Source organism: Dreissena polymorpha, chromosome 3 (assembly GCF_020536995.1).
Source record: "Dreissena polymorpha isolate Duluth1 chromosome 3, UMN_Dpol_1.0, whole genome shotgun sequence".
NCBI classification, from domain to species: Eukaryota; Metazoa; Mollusca; class Bivalvia; order Myida; family Dreissenidae; genus Dreissena; species Dreissena polymorpha.
The window spans coordinates 114,238,632-114,261,291 of record NC_068357.1 but is presented as its reverse complement, the minus strand read 5'-3'; the positions used below and the strand labels follow the sequence as shown (position 1 = coordinate 114,261,291).

Genomic DNA, 22,660 nt, shown 5'->3' with positions numbered 1-22,660 from the left:
AAATAAGTATTATGTATTCCTACTTTTGAGGGAAAAGTTCCTACTTTTTTCCTACTTTTCTTTCAAAAGTAGTTCCTATTTTTTCCTACTTTTTGAAAAAAGGTCACTTGACAGCCTGCTATTACTAGTGTAGCTATTTCCCATTGTTTATTCTTTTTTTTTAAGAATGATTTTCTAAGTAATGAGAGTTATATCTTTTGATTGAATATCATGAAAACATGAATGAATTCTTTTTTTTAACTGTCAATTTGGCAGTCTGTTAACCCTTTACCACTTAAGATACATATTTTGACACGTTTGTAGTCCTTAAGAAAGTTAAATTTAATTTAAGACCTTTTATACTAAATCAAAGTTTTAAACGCTTCATTTTCAACCCTTAGATACTGATGAGCAGCAAACGGCATAAAACCTGAACAGCCTGCAAGTTACTGGCAGGCTGTTCTGGTTTTATGCTGTTTGCACATAGCCATCTTCAGTTTCCCTCTTTATGGAGCTTTTTAACATCATCCATTTTCTAGTATTACTGTATGTTTAGTGCAGTATTTCCATGATACACATGTATCTATGCGATGGACGATTTATGTCCGCTAAATAACTACATAAATTTATTCTGTGATATCTCTATTTTGTACTTACACAAAAGTTTTAAAATGTAAAAGTATTTTACTTCATTTGAATGCTAGCTTTTATTGCTTCTTAACACAATGATTATAACGAATCAGAGGAACAGGTATAGATTTAGCCAGTATATACTGAGTATTTACCCCATCAGTTTAGCATGATTTTGTTCTAATTAATATAACTCCGTTTTAGTTGATATAATTCAGTTCTAACTGAAATATTTGAGTTCTTGAATAAACTTTACACCCTTTACATTCACAGTAGTAAATGCATGTGTATCACAAATATTCATATTAAAATGAATGATCAGTTAAGCATGTATTAATTCAAAACCAATTTACATAAAAGAATGGTTTCAGTTTTCAGTGAATAAAATAAGTAAACGGTGGTTCATACTAGGTTTATTAAGCAAATCAATAAAGTGATGAGAATGCAACTGTTGCATGTGCTTTAGCATTCTTTTATCAGCTAAAATAGTTTAACACTTATGTACCATATCTGTTGCTCTGTATTTTCTCTACAGAAATGACCAGGCTTTATAATGCATGTGCGTAAAGTGTTGTCTCTGACAAGTCTGCAGTCCACACAGGCGTATCAAGGAAAATACTTTCCGCTTTATGGTATTTTTGTTTAGAAGAAATCTCTTTTAAGAGAAAATCCAGTTTAGGCTGAAAGTGTCGTCCCTGATTAGCCTGTGTGGACTGGCAGATCTGGGACGACACTTTACGCACATGCATTAAGCCCCATTTTCCCAGAGAAAGGCTCATATGTCATATTCCACCAGGCCCAGGAGGCAGAAGAGAGGGAGCGCCAGGTCAAGGAAAGAATGAAGAAGGTCCAAGAAATAAAAATCGCAGAGAGACGTGCAAGCCAGTCAGAGGACCATGAAGCAAAGAAACAATGGGTAAGCTTCTGGTTAAAAATCATTATTTTGGTTAGTTTTGGTGGCGTCTTGAACCCTTTACCCCTTAGATACGTATTTTGACACATTTGTAGTTGCTTAGAAAGTTAAATTGAATTAATGTAGACCTTTCTTACTAGATTCATGTTTTAATGGATTCATTTCCAACCCTTATATATGAGCAGCAAACAGCATAAAACCTGAACAGACAGCGAGTAACTTGCAGGCTGTTCTGGTTTTCTGTTGTTTGCACATAACCATTTTCACTTTGCTCCTAAATGGGAAAGGGTTAATTTTGATGGCGTCTGTAAACATCGTGTCCCAAATCATAAAATAAATGTTTATGGCAACAAATTACTGATTTACTATTATTATGATTATAAAAAGAAATTGTTTACAAAGTTGAAGCCCCAGTTTTCAAATGTGCTAAATTGGCCTCTTGTTCCATTAAGCATAACTTGATAGTAAAGTTGCGTAACTGATCCTTTGTGTATGCACTGTCAGTTTAAGTATTTTGTATGAATCGCATACAATTGGGAATAACTTTTTAGTTTTTTAGTGGTAGGTTTAAGATATAATGGTTCTTAGTTTTGACAAAAATCAGTGATAAATTTTAGACTCTGTGGTCAAGAAAGAGACCTGAAAACAATGAAATGAGAATAATTGAATATAATGAGAAGAAAAAAAACACAAATCTGTGGGTAAACTCCAAGCTGACCCATTTTATTTTATAATCGCATGCCTTGTCAAGTAAAATGATTTTAGTGAAACTATCAATGGTGCTGAAATGGGTCAGCATTGGTTGTACCCACTGACTTGATGGTCAAACTATCAATGGTGCTGAAATGGGTCAGCATTGATTGTACCCACTGACTTGATGGTCAAACTATCAATGGTGCTGACATTGGTCAGCATTGATTGTATCCACTGACTTGATGGTCAAACTATCAATGGTGCTGAAATGGGTCAGCATTGATTGTACCCACTGACTTGATAGTAAAACTATCAATGGTGCTGAAATGGGTCAGCATTGATTGTACCCACTGACTTGATGGTCAAACTATCAATGGTGCTGAAATGGGTCAGCATTGATTGTACCCACTGACTTGATGGTCAAACTATCAATGGTGCTGAAATGGGTCAGCATTGATTGTACCCTCTGACTTGATGGTCAAACTATCAATGGTACTGAAATTGGTTAGCATTGATTGTACCCACTGACTTGATGGTCAAACTATCAATGGTGCTGAAATGGGTCAGCATTGATTGTACCCACTGACTTGATGGTCAAACTATCAATGGTGCTGAAATGGGTCAGAATTGATTGTACCCACTGACTTGATGGTCAAACTATCAATGGTGCTGAAATGGGTCAGCATTGATTGTACCCACTGACTTGATGGTTTTTTCAAAGATTTGCACATCACTATTTTTCAAAATAAAAATCAGACATTTCCTCTTGTACAATAACAAAGATAAAAACCACAGTTTCAAACTAAAAATCACGCATTTCCTCTTTACTTATGGCACAGACAAAAAACACACACAAAGATTTAAAAATAAAAATCAGACATTTTCTCTTATGTCTAAGATAAAAAGTAAAATAAAATCTACACTTGTTCAAGGAAAAGGAACAAGAGCAGGCGTTCAGAGAGGAGGAAGCAAGACGTCAGGAAGCGGAACAGCAGCGTCGCGAGCGCGCTGCTGAGGCTGAGAAGCTTGCCACGAAAACATCTGATGCGCGCTCATTCTTCAAGAAGAAGGAGTCACACAGTGAAGATGCTGATGTCAAAACCCAGCCAGTACCGAAAAGGTTCAGTTTTGAGTTTTTCTTCTTCAGATACAGAACTCCTTGTTAACCCATTTATGCCTAGTGGACTCTTCCGTCCTTCAAAATTGGATCAATTTATTTCCAAAATTAGGGATGTCTAGAATATTTATTTCTATATTTAGATTATTTCTTAAAGAAATTTCTTCAAGCAAACAGCGCAGACCCTGATGAGACGCCGCATCATGCAGCGTCTCATCTGGGTCCACGCTGTTTGCCAAGGCCTTTTTTCTAGTCGCTAGGCATAAATGGGTTAATAGAATATTTTGTTCCGACGCATACCGTAGGTTTCCACGTATAGCGCGCTCCCGTGTAAAGCGCGCAAGATGTTTTTTAAATGCAAAAATGGAGAAAAAAATAATTAAAGACAATAAAACTACCAAATCAGACCGAAAAATGGCCGCCATTTTACTATTGCACAATCCAATAATCCGGGGCATTAAAAAGCTTAATTTAGCATTCAAAATAGGAAGCGTCATTATGATTAGGAGCATGGGTTGCATAGCACTGTACTTTTCTGACAATTTTGTAATTTTCTAGCAAAAGATTAACAGTCCATGTGCATTTCATGAAAAACATGAGAAAATAAGAGCTAGTGTACATCGTGTGATTTTTCCTCGGGGAAAGCATGGGCATTACCAGTAAATTTGAATGTCGCATGGGAGACAGGGATATATATACTTTATGGGAAGCTTCACTACCAACAGTTGATGTGCATATTATCAGCCGGTTATGGTCGGACGATTTTTCACAGAGTTATGGCACTTTGAAATTTTCTATAAACTGTACATATAGTGTAATTCTTGTCCGTGCTATTTCTCCCCAACTACTGACTGGAATTCAATGAAGCTTTATGGGAAGCTTAACTACCTTGAGGAGATGCGCATGTTATTTGTGGGTTCTGGTTAGATGATTTATCTAGAGAGTTATGGCCTTTTGAAATTTTTAAGTTGCTAAACCATCCATCGTATTATTTTGTCTGAAGTTTTGCCCCTCAAGACGTTTCCTTTTATCTGAATATATAGTGCAATATTGTGACAAAAAAAAACTTTGGGGAGCATCACCCGTCTCCGACGGTTTCTTGCGTTGTGTTCTGTTCTGCAAAAGTAACTTGTTATTTAAAAGTCAAGTTTTGATTTGGCTTCTGAGATTTTAATCAGCCTAAATAAAAAATGCTGTAAAAAACAACAACTTTGAAGTTGATAGCTCCTTAATAGATTTCTAAACAACATAATCTACACTGAATTTGAATCTTTGTCATGTATGCTCAAAACAATGGTCACATGGTTAAATCTTAGACAACCAATGTTACCACTCTGGCAGTCACTTTTATAACTAGATCTTGATGAAACTTGGTCATAATTATTTATCTTGGCAAAATCTTACCTAATTTCTCTAGGCCATTTTTGTCAAAAACTGGATCATAAGTCAAATGTTATGAAAACCAAGTCACATGTATGATTTAATCTGGACAATATTAAGACCAAGTTTTAATCAGGGTGGCATGAGCCTAGAAAGTAGGTCAACAGGTCAAATATAACAATTAAATTACCGGCAATATTTATGACTAGAGCTTAATGAAAATGCTTAATGAAAATTGGTTATCATAATTATTTTGACAATTGTTAGATTTTTGTTTTTTTTGGATCAAAATCTATTCAGTGTTTTCCATTATTTCACGGCCTTTGTGCCACAGGAACCTGCTTCTTAAACACCATCTGGATAACTTCTATGTCCCTTGAGATATAAACTTCATATTTGGTATGTGTGTATATGGACAAGGCCTTTCCATATGCACAAACAATTTTACCCCTGTTACCTTTACCTTGAACTTAGGGTCCGCGTTTAGGTTTCGAAATCTGCGTTAAGGTTTCAAAAAATGCTCATAACTTCTATGTCCCTTGAGATATAACCTTCATATTTGGTATGCATGTGTATATGGACAAAGCCTTTCCATAAGCACACAAACTTTTACCCTTGTGACCTTGACCTTGAACTTAGGGTCAGCGTTTAGGTTTCAAAATCTGCGTTTAGGTTTTGAAAAATGCTCATAACTTCTATGTCCCTTGAGATATAACCTTTATATTTGGTATGCATGTGTATATGGACAAGGCCTTTTACATACGCACAAAAATTTTGACCCCTGTGACCTTGACCTTTAACTTAGGTTCCGCGTTTAGGTTGCAAAATCTGCGTTTAGGTTTAGAAAAAAGCTCATAACTTCTATCCAGCGTTTATAGGGGTCATAAGTCATCCTACGGTGACAGCTCTTGTTTATTACTATGTACTCAAATTAAAAGGTTATTTGAATGGGCAAGGATGCAAACAAAAATTATCCTTCTTTGTGTTGATACCTTGGTACTGTTTCGTGTAAACCCCCTGTTTCATTTCAGAGTATTGAAGCATGGCTTTGCCTCGGTGGACCAGAATGAGCCCCCTTCTCGAAAGGAGCCTGTACAGTTGCCACGGAAACAGCCTTCCCCACCCCCTGCGCAGGCTGTTAGACAAGCCTCACCCCCTAGACGAGGACCCCCTCCAGTCCACAGGTGCGCTGCGTAATCAAAGATACAAAGGATTGTCTTTAAAATTTTAATAAAGAAAATAACGAACATCATAATTGAAAACTGTCCATTGATTCTTGATGTAAGTTTACAGTTTAAATATTATACATTTATAGAATTTGAAATACCTTAAATTCACAAATGAGAATCAATAAAGAAAACTTTTAAGTAATAAATAAACAATTGAATGATCTGTTATAACAGGATGTTCAACATGGATAGTTTAAAAATTATGAGTAATACAATTGCGCCTCGCCCGTAGGAAATGAGGCCTAATGTTGTCCAAAGTCTCCTGTGCAGTCCACAAAGGCTAATCAGGGATGACACTGTACGCTTTTTTGGTATATTTTGTTGAAAGGAAATCTCTTTTAAATGAAAATCAAGTCAAGGCGGAAACTTTTTGTCCCAGATTAGCCTGTGTGAACTTCACAGGTTGATCTGTTACAACTTTTTAAGCCCAATTTTCTAGAGCAATGCACATTTATAATTTATAGGGCTGTGCATTTGGCCCTTCTTTTCATTCACATCTTTTTATGCTAAATCCCTAGGGAGCCCAGCCCTCCAGCAAAGCGCGACCCTTCCCCGCCACCGCAGCAGTCCCCGGCAACGTACCCAGCAACAAGAAACCTCCTAGCGCAGAACCTGCCGCCACGGCAATCAGACTCTGACGAAGACGAGGGGAATGAAGATGACTGGGGAGAGGATGGTAAGAGTGACAAGTTTATATTGAACCCTTGACAGCTTAGATACGCATTTTGATACATGTGTAGGCCCTTAAAAAATTGAATTGAAATTTAGAGTTTTCTTTCTAGATTGAAGTTTTAAAGACTTAATGTCCTACCCTAAGATACTGCTGATCACTTTGCTTCTGAGCGGGAAAGAAACATGTATGAATTAAATATCAGAATCAAAGGACTCAATTATAAGTATTAATATAAAAAAGACACAAGAGTGGAGAATTTTGATAAAATTAAGAGTGTATGTTCATAAATGTATTTTCACAAATCTATGAAATTCATTCGTCTCTGAAATTTGGTCCTGTATTTGTAATCTTTTTAGCTCACCTGATTGCTCAGGTGAGCTTTTGTGACCGGTCTTTGTCCGTCTTCCGTCCGTCCGTCCGTCGTCCACATTTGTTCGTAAACACTCTAGAGGCCACATTTATTGTCCGATCTTCATGGATCTTGGTCAGAGGCTTTGTCCCAACGAAATCTGGGTCGAGTTCGAAACTGGGTCGTGCCGGGTCAAAAACTAGGTCACTAGGTCAAAAAAAGAAAAACTTGTTAACACTGTAGAAGTCACATTTCATGCCCAATCTTCATGTAACTTTGTCAAAAAGTTTGTCTTAATGATATGTTGGTTGAGCTCAAAAGTGGTTCCGGTCCGTTGGAAAACATGGACGACAGTGGGTGGGGCAGTTTTTCCTTATTTGGCTATAGAGAAACCTTGTAAACACTCTAGAAGTCACAATTTTTGCCCAATCATCATGAAAGTTGGTCAAAACATTGGTTTTATTGATATCTCGGACGAGTTCGAAAATGGTTCAGATCGGTGAAAAAACATGGCCGCCAGTGGACGGGGCATTTTTCTCTATAGTGAAAAGATGTGAACACTCTAGAAGTCACATTTTTGTCCCAATTTTCATGAAATTTGGTCAGAACATTTGTTTCCTTGATATGAGAGTTGAGTTCGAAAATGGTTCCGGTCAGTTGAAAAACATGGCTGCCGTGGGGGGGGGGGGCAGTTTTCTTATATTTATATTGTAAAAAAAGCTTGTGAACACTGTAGAAGTCACATTTTTTGCCCAATCATCATGAAACTTGGTGAAAAGATTGGTTTTATATATATCTCAGATGAGTTCGCAAATGGTCCAGATCGGTAAAAAAACATGGCTTCCAGGGGGGGGGGGGGGGGGGCAGTTTTCCTTATGTGGCTAGAGAGAAGCCTTGTGATCGAACACTATAGAAGTCACATTTTTTGCCTAATCATAGTGAAACTTAATCAATACATTGGTTTTATTGATTTCTTGGACAAGTTGGAAAATGGCTTAGATTGGTGAAACACACTTTTTATAGCTCACCTGATTGCTCAGGTGAGGTTTTAGGATTGGTATTTGTCCGCCGTCCGCCCGTCCACATTTGGTTTGTAAACACTCTAGCATTCACATTTCTCAAGTATTCTTTACCAAAGTTGCTGGAAGATCTCAGTCAAGTTTGATAATGAGCAAAATCACATTACTAATGCCATAATTACTGCCCTTAGATTGTCCAAATTTTCATTATATTATACAAAATCCTTGTAAACACTCTAGAGGTCACTATTTTGTTTCAGCTTTTATGAATCTTGGTCATAATATTTATGTTTGTTAGCAAAGTTTGATGTTTGGTAAGGGGGTCAACTCAAAATATAGGTCACCAGGTCAAATCTAACAAAAAACAAAAACACTCCATACGCCAGAGTTTTGGTTCAATAATGATGAAACATGACCAGTATGTTTGTCTGGACAATATCTAGGTCAAGTTTGACGTTTGGTAAAGATTGAATGAACCGACTCTGCTCAGGTGAGCGAACTAGGGCCATCTTGGCCCTCTTGTTTAGTTTAATGTGAAACTTTGATAATAATTTGCCATTGGTTGAAGTGTTTTTAGCTCACCTGAGCACAACGTGCTCGTGGTGAGCTTTTGTGATTGTTTTTTGTCCGTTGTGCGTTGTCCGTCGTGCATTGTCCGTCATGCGTCCTGTGTAGTAAAGTTTGGTTTTATTATGTCAGTATTATGTACCATTAACTGTTTTATTTAATTAGTCCCCTACCGGTTTCACAGGAGGGGACTTATGGTTTTGTCTCCCTCCGTCCGTCACACTTTTCTGGATCCTGCGATAACTTTAAAAGTTTTGAATATTTTTTCATGAAACTTGGAACATGGATAGATGGCAATATGGACATTATGCACGTCATTTCATTTGGTTCCTACGTCAAAAATTGTGGTTGCTATGGCAACAAATAGACTAGAAATAGTGCTAAAAATGGTGTTTTTTTCTGGATCCTGCGATAACTTTTAATGTTCTGAATATTTTTTTCATGAAACTTGGAACATGGATAAATGGCAATGTGGACATTATGCACGTCATTTCATTTGGTTCCTACGTCAAAAATTGTGGTTGCTATGGCAACAAATAGACTAGAAATAGTGCTAAAAATGGTGTTTTTTTCTGGATCCTGCGATAACTTTTAAAGTTCTGAATATTTTTTCATGAAACTTGGAACATGGATAGATGGCAATGTGGACATTATGCACGTCATTTCATTTGGTTCCTACGTCAAAAATTGTGGTTGCTATGGCAACAAATAGACTAGAAATAGTGCTGATAATGGTGTTTTTTTCTGGATCCTGCGATAACTTTAAAAGTTCTTTATATTTTGTCATGAAACTTCCAACATGGATAGATGGCAATATGGACATTATGTATGCCATTTCATTTTGTTCCTATGTCGAAAATTGTGGTGGCTATGCAGGGGTGGCGAAATCAAATGTCCGAGTTTTTTCAATTAAGTTGTCCGTGGACAACAAGTTTTTTAAAAGTCGGGTCCAGGTATACAAAAAAATACATTGTATTAAAGCCGTAATTAAGTTTTACAAAACCGGATGTTGACATGCAATTATATTGCCAGTGCTATTTGCGGAGCAATCAAGCTAAAATACGGGCACTGTCCTACGCAGTGATCTCCCTTATTCTATAAGAGACCAGGAGCATGCCACATTTTAAACATTTGGCCCGACTGTTAGACAGTGTACAGACTGGTTTCTTTATTTTTACAATCAGACGGAAATAAAAAGTATCAAAGTAAGATAATCAAAACACGGTCTACCTTGTTATTTAAGACGACTTTAATGGTAAAAATGGAATATTTAATTTTTTTAAATCTTCAACAACGGAGCAGAAACCCAAAGCTTTGAGCAGTCCACCTCCAAAAAAATTAGGAAAGATTATGATAAAAAATATGATCTAAGTAAACGCACCAGAACTTTTCAAGAAACTTGGCTCACAGATTTTCAATGGTTACCAGTTGATGATAATCAAATTGCTACCAGTAGCGGCGCAGAGCCTCAGTCTGATGAGGTCGACATATTGGACTAGTTTAATTTGTTAAGATTACGATGTACTTATGTTCAACACATGTTTTAATAACACTAGCATTGCAAGATCTAAAGTTTTAGAAAGTCTTTTTATTGTTTATAATATACTGCTATAATGAATGTACTATTGAAATACAACTATAAACAAAACTAGCAAATCATACTCATTTTGGTATATTCCACATTGTTTTACATTAATCAATAAATGCGTTAATAATTTATATAAACATTAACGGACGGACAAGTGTAGTTCAGCAACGGACAAGTTAAATTTCCTAAATGGTTGTCCGTGGACAAGTATAGTTTTTTGAGATTTTGCCACCCCTGGCTATGGCAACAAATAGACAAGAAATAGCGCTGAAAATGGTATTTTTTTCTGGATCCTGCGATAACTTTAAAAGTTCTTAATATTTTTTCATGAAACTTGCAACATGGATAGATGGCAATATGGACATTATGCACGTCATTTCATTTTGTTCCTACGTCAAAAATTGTGGTTGCTATGGCAACAAATAGACTAGAAATAGTGCTGAAAATGGTGTTTTTTTCTGGATCCTGTGATAACTTTAAAAGTTCCTAATATTTTTTCATGAAACTTGGAACATGGATAGATGGCAATATGGACATAATGCACGTCATTTCATTTTGTTCCTATGTCAAAAATTGTGGTTGCTATGGAAACAAAAAAAATAATATTCTGAAAATGGTGAAATTTCTGACAATGGTGGAGCCCGTAGGGGACTTTTATTGGTTGGCAATAGTCTTGTTTTTCATAACACAGAATTTTCATAATTAACAACTGTTTTAGTCATTATTACTTATGGTAAGCCTATCAACTAAGAGAAAGCTGAAATGAAGACAACATGTAAACAATTTTGCAGTATCTATCTCCATTGTTTAACCTGCTGAGTCATATTTCCCAATCTATTTTTAGCTCACCTGAGCACAACATGCTCATGGTGAGCTTTTGTGATCGCTTTTTGTCCGTTTGGCGTCGTGCGTTTTCCGTGGTCCGCCGTCAACATTTTGCCTTGTTACCACTCTAGAGGCCACATTAATTGTCTGATCTTCACGAAACTTGGTCAGAACATTTGTCCCATTGATAGCTCGACTGTGTTCGAAACTGGCGCATGCTGGGTCAAAAACTAGGTCACTAGGTCAAAAAAAAAGAAAAACCTTGTGAACACTGTAGAAGTCACATTTGATGCACAATCTTCATGTTACTTTGTCAAAATGTTTGTCTAAATGATATGTTGGTTAAGTTCAAAAATGGTTCTGGTCCGTTGAAAAACATGGCTGCCAGGGGCGGGACAGTATTCCTTATATGGCTATAGATCAACCTTGTGGACACTCTAGAAGTCACAATTTTAGCCCAATCATCATGAAACTTGGTCAAAACATTGGTTTCATTGATATCTCGGACGAGTTCGAAAATGGTCCAGATCGACGAAAAAACATGGCTGCCAAGGGGCGGGGCAGTTTTCCTTATATGGCTATAGTAAAACCTTGTTAACACTCCAGAGGCCACATTTATTGTCCAATCTTCATGAAATTTGGTTGTAAGATTGGTCTCAATTATATCTTGGATGAATTTGAAAATGGTTACGTTTGCTTTAAAAACATGGCTGCCAAGGGGCGGGGCATTTTTCCTTATATGGCTATAGTAAAACCTTGTGAACACTCTAGAGGCTACATTTATTTCCAACTTCATGAAATATGGTCAGAAGATTGGTCTCAATAATATCTTGGATGAGTTCAAAAATGGTTACGTTTGCCTGAAAAACATGGCTGCCAAGGGGCGGGGCATTTTTCCTTATATGGCTATATATGGCTATAGTAAGATCTTGTTAACACTCTAGAGGCCTCATTCATTGTCCGATCTTCATGAAACTTGGTCAGAAGATTCACCCCAATAATATCTTGGATGAGTTCAAAAATGATGCTGGTTGGTTGAAAAACATGGCTGCCCGGGGGCGAGTCATTTTTTCTTATATGGCTTTAGTAAAACCTTGTTAACACTCTAGAGGCCACATTTATTTTCTGATCTTCATGAAACTTGGTCAGAAGATTTGTCCTAATGATATCTTGGATGAGTTCGAAAATGGTTTTGGTTGCTTAAAAAACATGGCCACCAGGGGGTGGGGCATTTTTCTAATATGGCTATATATCATGCTTTAGTAAAACCTTGTTAACAATCTAGAGGCCACATTTATTGTTCGATCATCATGAAACTTGGTCAGATGATTTGTCCCAATGATATCTTGGATGAGTTCAAAAATGGTTCCGGTTGGTGGAAAAACATGCCTGCCAAGGGGGCGTGGCATTTTTCATTATATAGCTATAGTTAAACCTTTTTAACACTCTAGAAGCCATATTTATTGTACGATCATCATGAAACTTTGTCAGAAGATTTGTCCCAATGATATTTTGGACAAGTTCTAAAGTGGTTCCAGTTGCTTGAAAAACATGGCCACCAGTGGGCGGGGCAATTTTCCTTATATGGACTTATGAATCTTCATGAAACTTTGTCAGTATATTTGTTTAAATGATATCTTGGATGCGTATGAAAATGGTTCTGGTCTGTTGAAAAATGTGGCAGCCAGGGTGTTCACTAGTCATGAAAGTTGGTAAGAACATTTTGTTCTAATGAGAACATTTTGTTCTAATGACATCTTGGGCTGCACAGAACAGGTCAGTTCCTTTGAATCTCTGGTGAGCGACTTTGGGCCTTTCAGGCACTCTTGTTAGTTCTGCTCTAGAATTTGTTAGACCCCAGATATTGATCATTGCAGTGTGTAACTATTTACCACTCAGCTCAGGGGTGGCGAAATCTCAAAAAACTATACTTGTCCACGGACAACCATTTAGGAAATTTAACTTGTCCGTTGCTGAACTACACTTGTCCGTCCGTTAATGTTTATATAAATTATTAACGCATTTATTGATTAATGTAAAACAATGTGGAATATACCAAAATGAGTATGATTTGCTAGTTTTGTTTATAGTTGTATTTCAATAGTACATTCATTATAGCAGTATATTATAAACAATAAAAAGACTTTCTAAAACTTTAAATCTTGCAATGCTAGTGTTATTAAAACATGTGTTGAACATAAGTACATCGTAATCTTAACAAATTAAACTAGTCCAATATGTCGACCTCATCAGACTGAGGCTCTGCGCCGCTACTGGTTGCAATTTGATTATCATCAACTGGTAACCATTGAAAATCTGTGAGCCAAGTTTCTTGAGAAGTTCTGGTGCGTTTACTTAGATCATATTTTTTATCATAATCTTTCCTAATTTTTTTGGAGGTGGACTGCTCAAAGCTTTGGGTTTCTGCTCCGTTGTTGAAGATTTAAAAAAATTAAATATTCCATTTTTACCATTAAAGTCGTCTTAAATAACAAGGTAGACCGTGTTTTGATTATCTTACTTTGATACTTTTTATTTCCGTCTGATTGTAAAAATAAAGAAACCAGTCTGTACACTGTCTAACAGTCGGGCCAAATGTTCAAAATGTGGCATGCTCCTGGTCTCTTATAGAATAAGGTAGATCACTGCGTAGGAGAGTGCCCGTATTTTAGGGGTGGCAGACGTTTCTCCCCCAAGACGTTTCCTCCCCAGACGTTTCCTCCCCAGACGTTTCACCCCCAAAATGGGGGTGAAACGTCTGCATAATATGTAAATGTATATTAGCAACAGTTATTTGTAATAAAGTGAAAATAAAGTATTAGTATTTTAATTGAGTGCATTTTATGTGTTAAAAAATGATGTAAGTTGAGTCCTGACTAATTGAAATATTGATTAATGATTTTATATGGTTATTTAGGGAAGCCTCTAACAAATTTAACAATTAAATAGATCTAATTATACTTGATTTTATAAGTGCCTTAAATTGTTCTTGCATTAATTAAGCTCATTGAAAAATTGAGTAAAATCAAAGCTTTGATGTTCTTTGATGGTCATTTTAAATGGAAAAGTACAATGTATTTTTTTGTATACCTGGACCCGACTTTTTAAAAACTTGTTGTCCACGGACAACTTAATTGAAAAAAATCAGTTGCCCAGACAAGCAAATGTACGACTCGGGCAACTCGGACATTTGATTTCGCCACCCCTGCAGCTTACTGACCTTCTCACTGTGCTGTATGCCAGATGTTAATATCAGTGGTCAGTAATAAAAGCTGGTTGAACTGTTTGATATATTTTATTTCACAGTGGGAGTATTTAATGCATGTTTTTAACAATTAACAAAAAAATATGTAATTTCAATGGGAACTTTATATCAAAACAAGATTCTATAATGATTCACTCTATATAATCATATTAAAGATATGTTAGCAAATATCAAATGGATAGTCTATGAAAACAATACGGAAATAATTTCAATTATAAGTTTCTGGAGATAAAAAACAAATTCAGAATAATCTTCAAAATCAAGATTTACCTTTCTTATTTGCGGAGTTCATTTATCAAGATTAATCATTTTCAGGCTTAATGTATTTAAACGATGTCAGAAAATTGAAAATAAAACGGTAATGAATGATACACAATATTAATGAAATGAAATATAAAATTGATACATTTTCATATTTCTAAATTGTTTAGTGTAAAACAGCCTACTGTTGAATAATATGTTTATAAAATGATTCAAGTAAAAGGCAATACCTTTACTTAATTGAATTACAACCAGTCAGCAGTGTCATCCTGACCGGAAATAAGTGATTGTGGAATAAATATTTCCGCATTACATAAGTGCTCACAAAGTTACATAACTCGTAACCATTCCGTGACCAGTTCACGTGTGTAAGTAAACGAGACTGCACTACCACACCTGGAAACGACAGTTGAGTTCGAAAATGGTTTGGATCTATAAAAAAAACATGGCCGCCAGGTGGGGGGGGGGTCTTTTTCCTTATATTTATATAGTAAAAAAGCTTATGAACACTCTAGAAGTCACATTTTTTACTTAGTCATCATAAAATTTTGTCGAAACATTAGTTATGTAAATGTCTAGGACGAGTTTGAAAATGATGGTGATAAGTGGAAAAACATGGGCACCAGGCAGTGGGGCAGTTTTCTTTATATGTATATTGTGAAAACATGTGAACAGTCTAGAAGACATTATCTTCATGAAATTTGGACATATCTTGGAAGAGTTCAAAAATGGTTCAGCTCTGTTAAAAAAAACATGGCCACCAGAGGGCCATTTGTTGTTCATTCTTCATGAAACTTGGTTAGAACATTTGTTTCATTGATATCTTGGGCTGCAAAGAACAGGTCATTTCTTTTTATCTCAGGTGAGCGACTTTGGGCCTTTCAGGCCCTCTTGTTGTAAGTTGACTGTTACATTAAGCTTTTGTAAGCATTTCCAGTTGTTTATTGAGTCTTTGTAATAGGTTTCCAAATCTTCATTAGAAGCTGATAAGTTTGATATAGAAATGAAATAAAAATCTCATTCATGTTAGTATCCTTTTAAAGATATGTATGTATTTTCATTTGAATATTTATGTTAGATAAAATATAAGTTTCTTATAAAATTGTTATTGAAAGGTTTACAAAGAACCAAAGGAAAAGGTGACACAAATATACATCTGTATCTTGCAAATATACAAATATACATCTTTATTTTATGCTTTCCGTTGGTTAATAGAGAAATATCAGTGAATTAAAACTGATATTTCACTGTTTCAAACAGTGAAAAATAAAAGTGAAAAATATCAATATTTTTCACTGTTTTGCTGTGAAATGACATCATTTTTTTCGACAAAATGGCGTCATAAATCCAGCAAAATTATCAAGTTAAACTCTTTTACCATGAAAGTAAAAGGTGAAAAAAGCATAAAATAAAAATAAAATTTGTAGGATTTGATGCAATATTAATTTTAATTAACTCGTGATCATAGAAAATATATATTTTGTTTGATCACTGGTGAAATAAAATCGATACTCCATCGAATTCAACAAATATCCTCTATATATCTTCATTGATATTTAACCACTAACATATTACAAGATTAACTCAGCTCAGTTGGCTTAGAGTTTAACTAGGAGAATTGCATTATTTTTTTCTAGTATAACTAATTCAATAAGTCAGAAAATATTTGGTCGATTGTTTTACCTGATATTCCTTAAATGAAATTTAAAGAAGAATGGATGATTGTACGTTCCCCTCTTCAAATATTGAATGGCTGGTTTTTACAAAATGCTTGCAATACGTTCCCCTCTTCAAATATTGAATGGCTGGTTTTTACAAAATGCTTGCAATACGTTCCCCTCTTCAAATATTGAATGGCTGGTTTTTACAAAATGCTTGCAATACGTTCCCCTCTTCAAATATTGAATCGCTGGTTTTTACAAAATGCTTGCAATACGTTCCCCTCTTCAAATATTGAATCGCTGGTTTTTACAAAATGCTTGCAATACGTTCCCCTCTTCAAATATTGAATGGCTGGTTTTTACAAAATGCTTGCAATGTTTTTATGCACTCCTTGAAGTAGGCTGCTTAAAGAAGTCGCTCTGGCTGACTCAGTATATGTGTGTCAGTGCAAAACTTCCTCTCGTTCTAATGTGGATGTATTTAAAACTAATTTTGCACAAATGTGTGTACAATCTGTCTCCCTACTTCAAAGGACAAGGTCACAGAGATAAAATTGTGCCATAAAGCAGCTTGTCTGGACGGCAACTGTGTCATCCATCATGCAATTTTAACATAATTTACAACAAAATGATTGCCGTCAATAGATCGCATGCTGTGCATAACACGCACCAATTTACATCTAAGGTCAAGGGCACACTTAGATTTTAAAAGTTGAATTTATCTATACAACAGGTTGAAAATTCCTGTCTCGACCACAACTTTGCCATACATATGGCTTTATTTGCTCAAGTGTAGGCCATCGTAACACAGTGTATCACATGCTACATCCTTCTTCATGCCTGAAAGGCTAAGGTCACACTTACTTAGAGTCAAAGGTCACACTTACTTAGAGTCAAAGGTCACACTAACTTAGAGTCAAAGGTCACACTTACTTATAGTCAAAGGTCACCCTTACTTAGAGTCAAAGGTCAACCTTACTAAGAGTCGAAGGTCACCCTTACTTAGAGTCAAAGGTAACATTTGACCATAAAACAGCCCATTTTTACATATGGGGAGTTTTGAGAGGAAAGTGGAAAATGCAATTTCGTCCGTGCCTTACAAACACAGTTTTGTTCTATTACATATTTATTACCAAATCATCTTACATATATTGCCAAAATAATATTTCTAATGTTATTGTTAATATTAATTGGATGTTAAGTTTGTAACTTTCAGGCATGTAAAAAGCTAACATTTTCTGTTTTTGTTTCTTCAGAAAAATGTGTTTTATGCAGATCTGTTTGGTTTATTCAGACCTCTTATGCATGTAAATATATACTACAAATTGTACTGCCATTGTATCACAGTAATTTGTATTTCAAAATAACCTCGAAAAAACAAAAATGTATAGAGGATATTGTTTGGTTTATGTAGATTATGGATTTTAATCCAAGAATTATCAGAAAAAATTAAATTGTCCTGAGCGGCCCAGACATTTATTTTTTTGATTACAGAAATGATTACCTACCACAATCAGCAAATTGTGTGTATATTTAATGTTTGTTATACCCCCGCCTTGATAATGACAGAAGGGCGTATAGTGACAAACCTGTGGGTGTGTTTGTACTGGTGTGTGTTTGTGTGAGGAAAATCCTGTCTGACACAAAACTTTGTTGTACATTATGGGATTTCAACATAACTTGCTCAAATGATCATCATACCAAGAAAATGAGCCTATCTCTGTGAAAAGGGGGCTTAATGCATGTGCGTTACGTGTTGTCCCAGATATTCCTGTGCAGTCCATCAGTTACACTTATGAGATAAACATGTTTGTTCACCTGTGAAATATGATGTTAATAACTGTTTGTTCATCAGTTATAATTCAGGGGTATTACTGTCAGTTCACCGATAAAAATTAAGGGGTATTTTGTTTGTTTTTTATTTGATTATAAGGGGCTGTTTGTTACCTGTAAAATTGTGGGGTGTTAAGGGCTGTTCACTAGTGATAATTAAGACATTTAACTTTTTCTTCATCAGTGAAAATTTAAAATGTATACCTGTATATTTACCAATGAAACTTTTGGTGTAGCATTGTTTCCCAGAGTAGTATGGTAAGAGAGTTTGTGGACCACTGAAAAATAACAGCAATAACTGTTTGTTCACCAGAGGAGCAAAATACACCATCTGCCCCAGCGACTCACTTGTCTGAGCCCGTAGAGCATTTCCAAGAGCCGGAGCCCGAAGAATATGCTCCAGAGGTTACACCAGCATCAGGCGTCCTGAAAACACCAGAAATGGGCATGTGCTGCATTGCACTGTATGACTACCAAGCATGTAAGTGTGAGCTCTTTGGTGATTTTAGCTTTAAGTCAGTATGTTACCATTATTTGTTGTGATGGAGGATGCATTATGCATTGTAATTGTCCATCAATCCTTATTTCCAGCAGCTTGTCTTTTGAACTTCTTTTGAACTACTTGTTGGTGATCATAAAGAAAGGATTCTTGGTTTTAATACTGACATTTTTGGCAAAATTATCGCCTTTTGTCACAATGATTTTTTTCTATAAGAGAGATTGCAAGCACTGTAATGTACTTTAATTATGATACAGCTCAAAATGATATGGACCATACGCATGTACCTCTAACTAAAAAATTCTTCATTTAGAACAATTTATATATGAGATGAGTAACATTTGTAGCGTGTATGTACATGTATTCAAATGCTGAACATATTCTTCACTATTCTTAGTCAATTCTTTATTCGTAAGGTCATGAATGGGTTGATAATTATTGGCCCTGTCTTTTGCCATCCACACATATTCTATCTTACAGCGGACAACCCAGGAGTAAATTTCAACATACATGTATTTGCAATCATCAAATTTAACCTGGGCTCTAGCAAAATTAGGATTTTTGTTAAGAAGAGACTACATTGGAACGAACAAATTCCATAAAAGCGGAAATTGTCGTCCCTGATTATCCTGTGCAGCTTGCACAGACTAAATCAGGACAATTCTCCTTGAACATGCATTAACCCTTTCAGGGCTGGAACAGAATTTTAAAGGCCTTTGCAAACAGTTTTGATCCAGATGAGACGCCACAAAAGTGGCGTCTCATCAGGATCCAAAATGTTTGCTATTCTGATAGTATTCTTTGAAAAAAAATTAAGAAAATGCTAATTTTAGAAATTCAGCAGACGACATTTGAGCAGACGACAAATTTCTCAGCATGCAAAGGGTTAAGCTCTGTTTCATTTGTATTCTCACTGGTCTGCCTTTGCAGCTGACGACACAGAGATAACCTTTGACCCTGATGATGTCATCACGAACGTAGAGCAGATAGACGAGGGGTGGTGGATGGGGACCGCACCCAACGGGTCTAGGGGAATGTTTCCTGCTAATTATGTGGAAGTCATGGGAAGCTGAAATATATGCTAAAATTTATGTAAATTATTCTATCAATGTAGATTTTATAAATTTATATGAATCAGCAGCATATTTTCACAGAATGATAGGTCATTGATGTAAATGCTTTGAAGAGATTCTGTCAGAGTTGATATTTTACACCCTTTTTCACTTCAAAGCAAAGTGAAAATGGCTATGTGCAAACAGCATAAAACCAGAACAGTCTGCGAGTAACTCGCAGTCTGTTCAGGTTTTATGCTGTTTGCTGCTCATCAGTGTCCAAAGTTCGGAGATAAAGCATTAAAAACTTGAATCTAGTAAGAAAGGTCTTAAATTGAATTTAACTTTCTAAGGGACTACAAATGCGTGAAAATACGTATCTAAGTGGAAATAGGTTAAATGTACCTTTCAGCAGAATTGTTTGCATTGTGATGGTAAGCTGATATATTTACTATGAAGGGATCCTGTCAAAATGGATTTTATAAATGTTGCTTACAGTAAGCTGATATATTTACAGACTTCCTTAGAGATTTTGTCTTGTTTTCAGCTTCAAATGTTGAGTAACTACACAAATGCAGATGGATATTATTATGTACTTATCAAATAAATGAGCCCAATTAAATTAATATCTATGTAAACTATGCCTAAAAACAGTTTCCATGGGGTGAGACAGAGTACATATGAACAGTTAATCTTAAAATACCAGTTCTTTTTTGTCACTATATAATAGTTTGGTTATTAATATTGGAACTATTAACAAAGAATAATAAGAGAAGTTATTGTGTCTTTCTTTCACTCTGATGCAAATGTGCTGTACAATGAATATTTGTATGAATAAAGGAGGTTCTATCATGTTTGATTTTTTTCAATAATACATTTTGCATTATATGAATGATATTTTATAATCATCTGGCATGAGTGTTTCTTATTTTCACATGTCTATATTTAATTGTTAACTTTTTATGTGATTGATTCACTTTATGCAGTCACACATGATACATTCTACGCTCGTTATCTCGAGCGGGAACAAGAAAAAATATTGAGATAACAAGAGTTTGAAATATCCGATTAGGCATTTTCAAAGAAAAAATGAGACAAACATTTATCTTGTTTTAAACATCTATATACCTGCTAAGTGGTCTAACTAAAGCCGTCGCTGTGTGGCATAATACTCTCTACTACCTTATCTATTACCTGTTATATACGCGTTTTTACGAGGCTTGATTAAATTTGCTATTTAAATGCTTAAAATGACATTTTAAGTGTTACTGAATGGCATGAACACATGCGGTTATCATTTTCTAAACTGTCGAGTAAACATCTGGTAATGTTGCTATTTAAAGTGAGGATGCAATTGACGTCCAATCAAGACGAGGGTTTTTCATCTGAACATGCGTAATTCACGTTCCGGAATACTGAACTGTACTTGTACATTTTGTAGTTCGAAATGCAAAGTTCAATCGATTATTAGTACAGGATAAAATAAACCCACATGTTATAAAGTGAAAGGCCTTACTCAAGTGTTAATGGCTAACAACATTACACATGTGTGGTCACTGATGCAATTAACGGATCACTTATCTACCGCACAATTTGGGAGCAGCCGGACGAAGCGGGACAGTGAAGTATCAAAGAAAAAATTTCTCACCTTTGCTGATATTGTGACAGTTATTCCCACTTCGAGATAAACCACAGTAAATACATCTAAAATCGGGACTGTGGACAAATTTTTATATCGAGATATCAAATTATTCGATACAACTAAAATTGAGATATGCGATGTTAATTAATATAGATAAAGAAGGAAAAAAGTTGGGACATTACTTACTTCGACATATCGAGAAAATCGAGATATCCGATGTCGAGATAACGAGAGTAGACTGTACAGTTACCGGTAATTATTTCTTTAGCAAAGTTGATGTTGCTTGCTTTATCCCAACATTCAGACTTGTCTACAGCTTATGTTTTAAGTTTATATTTTTGAAACAAACACACATATTTAAATTTGTTAAATGTACTACAATTTTTATGATTTTGCTATTTTGTTCTGGTGTTTTTTGGCTTTTTTAAGAGAATGTTATTATAATTAGGTTATTTACATGTGTACTTAAGTATAACTATGTCTTGTGTACATTTCTTATTAATAAAAGTCGATCAAAACTGAGCAAATAAATTTATTTTTGTTTAATTGAATCAATTAAAATGTTGCTCATTTGACAAAGTTGGTACTAAAATGAGAGTGTTTTAACCTGAAAATAACACTTTAAACAATCATACATTTATTGGAGCTAATTACAAGTAGCTTTGTTGTAGTGTTCTAGCATGAAAACTCGTTCTCTGAAGCTTGTTAAATGAACTAGCAAAGTCAACAAAAAATTTGTTACACTCTGTTTAGATTGTTCATGTGAATCATAAACACTTTGCACTTGTATGTTGAATGAAAATTCGGACCAGATTCAGTAACAATGCATCACAATCTTGAATAGTTTGTGAACAAGTATTTAAATTCTTGACTTAACAATTATTGATATTGTGTATCTTGTGGTATTAAATGGCAAATGAAATGGCCAATTTACATGTTTATATTTTACTTTACAAAAACTGGTTTATAATTGACTTCATATTGATTTGTATCAGCTTCAAATGTTGTTTTGGTTATGAAGTGTTGAACAAGTGATTTTACTTTATATTCATTATTGCTTTAAATTATAAGAATGCATCATGAAGACTCTTGATAGTGTATTTATATACGAGTCATGCTGTGGGAAAACAAGGCTTCACGCATGCAAGTGTTGTCCCAGATAAGCCTGTGCAGTCAGCCCACGATAATCCGGCATGTCACTCTTGATAGTGTATTTATATACGAGTCACACTGTGGGATAACAAGCTTCACGCATGCAAGTGTTGTCCCAGATAAGCCTGTGCAGTCAGCCCATGATAATCCGGCATGTCACTCTTTTTAGAAGACACTTTCTTTAAACCTCTACCACTTAGATAAGTATTTTCACGTATTTGTTGTCCTTTAAAAAGTTATATTTAATTTAAGACCTAAACACACTGCGAGTTACTTGTAGTCTGTTCTGGTTTTATACTGTTTGCACATAGTCATTTTTGCTTTGCTTCTAAG

The 22,660-nt window shown here is 35.4% G+C and overlaps 1 protein-coding gene across 4 annotated transcripts in view; it reads left to right on the top strand.

Annotated features, from left to right (window-relative positions):
* The window catches only part of LOC127871101 (drebrin-like protein A), a 54,155-nt gene extending 31,874 nt beyond the window's left edge, over positions 1-22,281 (top strand). For 3 of the 4 annotated variants that reach the window (XM_052413782.1, XM_052413781.1, XM_052413779.1), the window contains 7 exons: positions 1,406-1,525; positions 3,148-3,335; positions 5,744-5,896; positions 6,460-6,617; positions 15,604-15,627; positions 18,296-18,463; positions 19,412-22,281. In XM_052413782.1, the coding sequence (XP_052269742.1) occupies positions 1,406-1,525; positions 3,148-3,335; positions 5,744-5,896; positions 6,460-6,617; positions 15,604-15,627; positions 18,296-18,463; positions 19,412-19,554 (954 nt within the window). In that variant the 3' untranslated portion in view covers positions 19,555-22,281. The remainder of the gene's footprint in view (positions 1-1,405; positions 1,526-3,147; positions 3,336-5,743; positions 5,897-6,459; positions 6,618-15,603; positions 15,628-18,295; positions 18,464-19,411) is intronic. The other variant, XM_052413780.1, reaches the window with a different exon arrangement.
* The last annotated feature ends 379 nt before the right edge of the window (positions 22,282-22,660 follow it).